This window comes from Scomber scombrus, chromosome 22 (genome assembly GCF_963691925.1).
Source record: "Scomber scombrus chromosome 22, fScoSco1.1, whole genome shotgun sequence".
Taxonomy (NCBI): Eukaryota; Metazoa; Chordata; class Actinopteri; order Scombriformes; family Scombridae; genus Scomber; species Scomber scombrus.
This window is the reverse complement of record NC_084991.1, coordinates 24,245,772-24,255,111: the sequence shown is the minus strand read 5'-3', so window position 1 is coordinate 24,255,111 and position 9,340 is coordinate 24,245,772. Positions and strand designations below refer to the sequence as shown.

The 9,340-nt window shown below is 47.6% G+C and overlaps 1 protein-coding gene across 1 annotated transcript in view; it reads right to left on the bottom strand.

Moving 5' to 3' along the window:
* stab2 (stabilin 2) overlaps positions 1-9,340 on the bottom strand; it is a 38,211-nt gene continuing 28,871 nt past the window's right edge. The window contains 20 exon segments of the mRNA XM_062443594.1: positions 1-127; positions 251-358; positions 511-642; positions 751-861; positions 961-1,107; positions 1,995-2,114; positions 3,790-3,896; positions 3,975-4,140; positions 4,548-4,681; positions 5,570-5,711; positions 5,788-5,981; positions 7,056-7,163; positions 7,407-7,511; positions 7,603-7,752; positions 7,857-7,980; positions 8,088-8,147; positions 8,339-8,485; positions 8,606-8,695; positions 9,042-9,218; positions 9,285-9,340. The exon segment at positions 9,285-9,340 is cut by the window's right edge and continues 47 nt beyond it. Coding sequence (XP_062299578.1) covers positions 71-127; positions 251-358; positions 511-642; positions 751-861; positions 961-1,107; positions 1,995-2,114; positions 3,790-3,896; positions 3,975-4,140; positions 4,548-4,681; positions 5,570-5,711; positions 5,788-5,981; positions 7,056-7,163; positions 7,407-7,511; positions 7,603-7,752; positions 7,857-7,980; positions 8,088-8,147; positions 8,339-8,485; positions 8,606-8,695; positions 9,042-9,218; positions 9,285-9,340 — 2,435 coding nt within the window. The 3' untranslated portion in view covers positions 1-70.

Below are 9,340 nucleotides of genomic sequence, written 5' to 3'. Positions count from 1 at the left end.
GGGTTAGGGTAATAACCCCCAGGGTGGGGTTAGGGTAATAACCCCCAGGGTGGGGTTAGGGTAATAACTCTCAGCTGTCCTGCAGCAGGTCGTACGATCCTCCGTTCACCACCTCGTGTTTGTCCTCCTGCAGTCAGAGTGAGACTAGTCAGCATGAAGCAGGAAAGATGTGTTACGTTTATTAATGTCCTCTAGTCTCTACGTGTGATGTTGTTTACTGAGGGCCGGCTGTGATGTCACTGTGACTCACTGTGACATCAGAGGTGCTGGACTCAGCCGGTTCTGGAGCTGCTTCATAAACCGGATTACAGATGCTGCGACTGCTGTCTGCAGGTGGAGCTTCATCCTCCTCGTCATCCTCCTGTCAGTGACCACAACAACCCTCACACTGTAAACACTAATAAACGTCATATTAATACTGATAAGTCATATTATTATTAAATATGACTTTATGATGAAAGACTTCATCTGTTTAAATGAATGAATGTGATGGGTTAGGGTTGGACTGACTTTGAAGTAGTGGAACTGGAACGGTTTGGTTTTATGGGTGTAGAAGTGATATCCAACAAAAATGACTCCGGCCACCAAAACCACCAGCAGCACCACGCCCACTCCCATCCCCGCCTTATGCGCCGCATGCAGCTGCAGAGCCAATCACAGAGCAGGTCAGAGGTCAAACACGGGAGAACTTTTAAACATTGCTGTTGTGTCAAAACAGGAAATAAAGACCAGGGCTATGACATCACTCACCTCCTGGCGAGGAGGCGGGGCTTTCAGCGGTCCCTGCAGGACGTGTATGATCCCGTTTGATGCCAGAATGTCTGAGTCAGTCACAAACTGATCGTTGATGTAACGAGACGACTGAGGATCAAAACAGGAGCTCAGTGAGTCCACATGCAGGACAATAAAACACAATCAGGATTCACATCAACGTTAAACAGGTTGGTCCAGAAGACTGACCAGAGAGGACGGGTCCAGCAGGTTGGACACTCCGAGGACGGCGAGGCTGCCGACTCGAGTTCTGATCCGACTGCCGTTCTTCAGCTGGCTGAGAGACAGAGCCTGTCCCTCCGACAGGTGGTACTCTATGTCCCTCTGAGACAGAGTCTGCAGGGACAGGTGAGGACAGCAGAGGACAGGCGAGGACAGTAGAGGACAGTAGAGGACAGGTGAGGACAGTAGAGGACAGGTGAGGACAGGTGAGGACAGGAGAGGACAGGTGAGGACAGTAGAGGACAGGTGAGGACAGGTGAGGACAGGTGAGGACAGTAGAGGACAGTAGAGGACAGTAGAGGACAGGTGAGGACAGTAGAGGACAGGAGAGGACAGTAGAGGACAGGAGAGGACAGTAGAGGACAGGTGAGGACAGGTGAGGACAGTAGAGGACAGGTGAGGACAGGTGAGGACAGGTGAGGACAGGAGAGGACAGGAGAGGACAGGTGAGGACAGTAGAGGACAGGTGAGGACAGGTGAGGACAGTAGAGGACAGTAGAGGACAGTAGAGGACAGGTGAGGACAGTAGAGGACAGGAGAGGACAGTAGAGGACAGGAGAGGACAGTAGAGGACAGTAGAGGACAGGTGAGGACAGGCGAGGACAGGTGAGGACAGTAGAGGACAGTAGAGGACAGGTGAGGACAGTAGAGGACAGGTGAGGACAGGTGAGGACAGGTGAGGACAGGAGAGGACAGTAGAGGACAGGAGAGGACAGGTGAGGACAGTAGAGGACAGGTGAGGACAGGAGAGGACAGGTGAGGACAGGTGAGGACAGTAGAGGACAGGTGAGGACAGTAGAGGACAGGAGAGGACAGGAGAGGACAGTAGAGGACAGTAGAGGACAGGTGAGGACAGTAGAGGGCAGTAGAGGACAGGTGAGGACAGGTGAGGACAGGTGAGGACAGTAGAGGACAGGAGAGGACAGGTGAGGACAGTAGAGGACAGGTGAGGACAGTAGAGGACAGGTGAGGACAGGTGAGGACAGGTGTTTGTGTCTCACCTGGTTGTCAGGCAGGCCGCTGTTGTCAGGGACAAACAGCGTGGACGGGACGGACAGGTTAGTGAGACGCTTCATCAGCTGTTTCCCTGATTCTGACACTTGAGAGTAGTTCAGGATGATCTGCAACAGGAAGTTAGATAAGAGACAATGAGAGATGAGAGAACACTGCTGGAGGTTATGAGATGAGAGATGAGATGAGAGATGAGAGGAGAGATGAGATGAGAGATGAGAGGAGAGATGAGAGGAGAGATGAGAGATGAGAGATGAGAGATGAGAGATGAGAGGAGAGATGAGAGGAGAGATGAGAGGAGAGATGAGAGGAGAGATGAGAGGAGAGATGAGAGATGAGAGGAGAGATGAGATGAGAGATGAGATGAGAGATGAGAGATGAGAGATGAGAGATGAGATGAGAGATGAGAGATGAGATGAGAGATGAGAGGAGAGATGAGATGAGAGATGAGAGATGAGATGAGAGATGAGAGATGAGAGGAGAGATGAGAGATGAGAGGAGAGGAGAGATGAGATGAGAGATGAGAGATGAGAGGAGAGATGAGATGAGAGATGAGAGGAGATGAGAGATGAGAGGAGAGATGAGAGATGAGAGATGCGATGAGAGATGAGAGATGAGAGATGAGATGAGAGGAGAGATGAGAGGAGAGATGAGAGATGAGATGAGAGATGAGATGAGAGGAGAGATGAGATGAGAGATGAGAGGAGAGATGAGAGGAGAGATGAGAGGAGAGATGAGATGAGAGATGAGATGAGAGATGAGAGATGAGAGGAGAGATGAGAGATGAGAGGAGAGATGAGATGAGAGATGAGAGGAGAGATGAGAGATGAGAGGAGAGATGAGAGGAGAGATGAGAGGAGAGATGAGAGGAGAGATGAGATGAGAGGAGAGATGAGAGATGAGAGATGAGATGAGAGATGAGATGAGAGATGAGAGATGAGAGGAGAGATGAGAGGAGAGATGAGAGGAGAGATGAGATGAGAGGAGAGATGAGATGAGAGATGAGATGAGAGATGAGAGATGAGAGGAGAGATGAGAGGAGAGATGAGATGAGAGATGAGAGATGAGAGATGAGAGGAGAGATGAGATGAGAGATGAGATGAGAGATGAGAGATGAGAGGAGAGATGAGAGGAGAGATGAGATGAGAGATGAGAGATGAGAGATGAGAGGAGAGATGAGATGAGAGATGAGATGAGAGATGAGAGATGAGAGGAGAGATGAGAGGAGAGATGAGATGAGAGATGAGATGAGAGATGAGAGATGAGAGGAGAGATGAGATGAGAGATGAGATATGAGAGGAGAGATGAGAGGAGAGATGAGATGAGAGATGAGATGAGAGATGAGAGATGAGAGGAGAGATGAGAGATGAGATGAGAGATGAGAGATGAGAGGAGAGATGAGAGATGAGAGATGAGAGATGAGATGAGAGATGAGATGAGAGATGAGATGAGAGATGAGATGAGAGATGAGATGAGAGGAGAGATGAGAGATGAGAGATGAGAGGAGAGATGAGATGAGAGATGAGAGATGAGATGAGAGGAGAGATGAGAGATGAGATGAGAGATGAGATGAGAGATGAGATGAGAGATGAGATGAGAGATGAGATGAGAGATGAGAGATGAGAGGAGAGATGAGATGAGAGATGAGATGAGAGATGAGAGATGAGAGGAGAGATGAGATGAGAGATGAGAGGAGAGATGAGATGAGAGATGAGATGAGAGATGAGAGATGAGAGGAGAGATGAGAGGAGACTGTTTCAGCATCATCTGAGGAGTAAGACTCACTGTGAGGAAGTTGGAGAAGGTCGGTGTGGATCTGAGGACCTGCAGCAGGTTTCCAGTGCAGCTGAAACCGTCTCCAACATAACCCGACTTACACTCACACTTCAGCTCTGAAACAAACACACTGACATGTCAACCTGAACCGATCTTTACTCTACAGACCTTCGTCCCTCCTCTTCCTCTCTCACCCTTCATCCGGTAGCAGAACGTGTCCCAGGTCTCACTCAGGTTTCTACGGGTGCCGTAGTCCACGATGCCTACGTGTCCAAAGCCGCAGTTGGGGTTGGCGTAGGTGGTGGGGTACGCAACCCGGGCCTGGTCCAACCAGCCGGCAGCACACATGTTCAACCCCCCCTACAGACAGGACCAGGACCAGGACCAGGACCAGATAGCAGACAGCAGGGTTCACTACTTAGACCAGTACTGTACTACACTGTTTTAAGTTTTATCATCTTCAGTCAAATCAGTGAAATCATGAAAAAGTTGAAATGTTCCGGTTTCATAAACAGCAGGATGTTGTAAGTTAGTTCCAGGAAGTGATGTCATACTGTTAGATCATAGCACTGGGTTATTATTTAGGACCAATAAGCTCAACTTCAGTCTCATCAGAGCAGGAAGTTACAGACTGTGTGTCATCAGCGTAGTGTTACAACACAGTGCTGAATCATATAAACAGTCTAGTACGTTATGAATACCACAAGAAACACATCACACTGTCAGTTTAATGAATGCATGTTATTGTTTGTGTTGTGTTCACTGACCTGCTGAGCGTAGGACAGCTGAGTGTAGGAGGCCAGGGTTCCTCCCTCTGCAGTGCAGGTCTGCTGAGCAGCAGTGTAGTTCAGTCTGTACTGACCGTTAGCTGAACGCTGATGAAACACACCGAGCGTCGCGTCTACACACACACAGTGTTTGTCATCATACTTCATACCCTAACCCTCACCTGCCTGTTGTCAATGGTCAATAACAGAATATGATCTGAACTAGATGATGGAGTTTAGTGAGGAAACATCTGAACAGCAGCACTGAATCACACCTGCTGTCATATACAAACTATCACCTAATTTAATGAAAGCAGTGATTATAATCGCAAAGAATGTAGTATGGAAACATCTGTGTGATTTTCAATTTATTACACAAAATAAATCCATATTTCTTTTTTTAATGAAGACAACAGAAGGGTTAATCCTTCACATACTGTTCATATTCTATCATCACATCACACAATATCATGTCCTATTTTACCTCAGACATGAAAATATAACATAGCAGTAATGATGGAAATGTTATTTAATGTAAAGGTAAAATGAGCTTTATGGAGCTGTGGGGTTTATTGTAGAACCATCAGAACCAGCAGAACCATCAGAACCATCAGAACCATCAGAACCATTAGAACCATTAGAGCCATCAGAGCCATCAGTCTTCACTGCTACATCATAAACATACATCCTCATAACTACTATCTTATTAAAACTATTAACTATTCATTTACCTAAAACACATGTCAATAGATACGGAGATAATCTGACCCAGAACAGCCTCAATGGACAAACATCTGGAGCACAAATACTAAATATAACATTTAATATATTTTAAGTTGTGTGCATTTTGGGCCACTTTAGGAAAAGTCATCAAATTTCAAAATATAAAAGACATTTGTGGTGTTTTTACAGCTGTTAAATATTAAAATGGGTTAAATTTGACGTGAAGACAACAGGAGGGTTATCATTATTATTATTATTATTATTATAGTTATGATATAACTATTAAATATGATTGTTACCTTCAAAGTGGAGGTCTGTGCATTTGGCGTCCTGATGACAACGTCCGTTGCCTTGGAGACAGCGGCTGATTGGCAGCTGCTTGGCCTCACAGGTGAGTCCGTCTCCGATGTAGTCGTCTTTACACGAGCACTTCCTCTTCCCCTGTGGACATGTCCATCTTTAGACTGAGACAGTAAACTGAGACACACAGTCAGCACAGTGTTAGCTGTCCTCTCACCGGCGCCGTCATGCTGCAGGTGGCGTGTTCATGGCAACCGCCGTTGTCCCCGGCAACACACGGGTCCACAGGCAGACAGGTGTAGCCGTCTCCAGAGTGTCCTTTAGGACAGCTGCAGCTCACTGTGTCTCCGCTCTGAGAACACTTTGCTGCTCTGGCACATCCTCCGTTCCACAGCTGGCACCTGTCCACCACTGTAGGGACAGACAGAGACACATTACACACCTGTCCACCACTGTAGGGACAGACAGAGACACTTATCACACCTGTCCACCACTGTAGGGACAGACAGAGACACATTACACACCTGTCCACCACTGTAGGGACAGACAGAGACACATTACACACCTGTCCACCACCGTAGGGACAGACAGAGACACATTACACACCTGTCCACCACTGTAGGGACAGACAGAGACACATTACACACCTGTCCACCACTGTAGGGACAGACAGAGACACATTACACACCTGTCCACCACTGTAGGGACAGACAGAGACACATTACACACCTGTCCACCACCGTAGGGACAGACAGAGACACTTATCACACCTGTCCACCACCGTAGGGACAGACAGAGACACTTATCACACCTGTCCACCACCGTAGGGACAGACAGAGACACATTACACACCTGTCCACCACTGTAGGGACAGACAGAGACACATTACACACCTGTCCACCACTGTAGGGACAGACAGAGACACATTACACACCTGTCCACCACCGTAGGGACAGACAGAGACACATTACACACCTGTCCACCACCGTAGGGACAGACAGAGACACTTATCACACCTGTCCACCACCGTAGGGACAGACAGAGACACATTACACATCTGTCCACCACCGTAGGGACAGACAGAGACACATTACACACCTGTCCACCACCGTAGGGACAGACAGAGACACATTACACATCTGTCCACCACCGTAGGGACAGACAGAGACACTTATCACACCTGTCCACCACCGTAGGGACAGACAGAGACACATTACACACCTGTCCACCACCGTAGGGACAGACAGAGACACATTACACACCTGTCCACCACTGTAGGGACAGACAGAGACACTTATCACACCTGTCCACCACCGTAGGGACAGACAGAGACACATTACACACCTGTCCACTACCGTAGGGACAGACAGAGACACATTACACACCTGTCCACCACCGTAGGGACAGACAGACAGACAGACAGACAGACAGACAGACAGACAGACAGACAGACAGACAGACAGACAGACAGACATTAGTGTGTACCTGTACAGGTGAAGCCGTCTCCAACATAACGCGGTCGACACACACAGGTGTTGTTCTGGAGACAGACAGCGTGAGACGAGCAGGACGGAGAACAGACTGAGAGTCCGTCTGCAGGACAGAGACACATAGAGACACTTTAAGGACAACATCACCAACAGATCATCATTTCATTATTATTATTATTTATAACAAGCAGGGTTAAACTGTTATTGATGAATAATAATCAATGATGTTTTGATATTAATCAATAATACCTGATGAATTATTTTAAGGACTTTTTAAAAAGCCTTAATGCAGATGGGCATGAATCTGAGTGACCTGCCTCATAATGTATCAGGGTTCTGGTCTCACCTCTCTGGGTCTCACAGTGTTCTCCGGTCCAGCTGATCTCACAGAAACAAGAACCTGTTCCTCTGAGTCCATCGTCACATGACCCGTGTCCTGAGCAGTTACAGGCTGAAGAACCGGGACAGGAGTCAGAGTCAGAACCAGAATCATAAGACTGTGACATCACTGTGACATCACTGTGACATCACAGGAAGCTCACCTGTGCAGGTGGGTCCATAGAACCCCTCCAGGCACCGCTCGCAGGCCACGCCCCCAAACCCTGCGTCACAGGTACAGGTGCCGTTGCCAAGGCGACCTTCATCACAGTTACCATGGTTACCGCAGGGGGCGCCGGCACCGCCCGGACACGCTGCTCAGGAAGGAGAGAAGAAGAAAAACAGCTGAACGATCTAACTCTGATGATGTCACAGATTTACCGATCAAATCATCGTGATGACATCACAAGGCGAGTACCGAGGCAGTCTCGGCCGTGGTAACCATGGCAACAGTTTGGATGCCAGAAGTTGATGGTGCAGATGCTGCGACAGCCGGAGTTCTTAGTGATGAACATGGAGGGCATGTCGCACCTCTCCACCTTCTGCAGAGGAAGAAGCACGTTACCATGGAAACACATGATGATGATGATGATGATGATGATGCAAGATATAAGATATATATACATAATAAAATAATAAAGCTAGCGACCTTCAGTTTGGATCCTCGGGGGCAGCGAGCAGCAGAGGAAGTGCACAGTCCACAGCCCAGCTACCACAGAAGAAGAACAGAAACGTTTTAATATATTACAGAACAATAGTTGTAATTTCAGCTGCTTCAGATGTTTTTACATCCTGACAGAAGATTAAATAAACACATTTAACAGCTGTAAAAACCACAAATGTATGGTTTATTATAGTAAGGTTTAACATATATTATATTATATATATTATTAAACTCACCTCCAGGTCCAGGTTGGTCTGCGTGTCACAGCGCCCCCCCAGGCTGGGAGGAGTCAGCAGGCAGTCGATGCCGTACGCGATGCCCTGATTAAACACCAGGTGTCTCTGAGTGATGCGACACCTGCCATCATTCACAAAGATCTCTCCCTGTTACACACACACACACACACACACACACACACACACACACATACACACACACACATTAACCAAACGTCACCCTCCTCCTTCTTCTTCTCCTGTTAATTGTGTTTCCTGCTGACTCACGATGGCGTTCGTCCCTCCGCAGCTGAACGACAGAGCCGATCCCTGCAGCGTACGAGCCGAGTCCGCGTGGATCAAACCTTCAGCGTAGATCTGTCAACACAAACCAACTCATGTTGTAATATGTAACATGTTACTGAATACATGTTTTATGTGAAGCCCTGAAGAACCTGATAATGTAATAAAGTAATGTAACAATCTCTGTACATTATTGGGTTTACCTTATTTGTGCAGAACTTAATAATGTAATAAAAAACCCTCATAACTCCAAATATAATCATGTTATTACATTATTGGGAAATTATTACATTATTAGGTTCTGCACAAATAAGGTGATTAGGACATTATTGGGAAATGTACTTTATTACATTATCAGCTCTACCGGCCCTCTGAGCTGCATCCTTCTCTGATACTATCACCATGGCAACACTGCGCTGACCTTCTGACCCGGCACGATGTGATACTTCAGGTACTCCAGCAGCTGAGCTTGGTTGTGTGGGTGAAACAGGAAGTCCTTCTGCTCCTGAGGCAGAGACGCCATGACGTCATCGGAGGGCAGGAAGACGGTCAGCGGCTGGTAAATCCCATCATGCACCTGGTCCATCACACCCGTTTCCTGAAACACACGCTGTGGTCAGTGTGTGACGCTCAGAGAGGATCGGAGCTCGCATCGTGTTCTCACCTGCAGCAGTCGGTAGAAGCTGTGATAACCGTGACGTTGGGCCACATCGGTCAGGT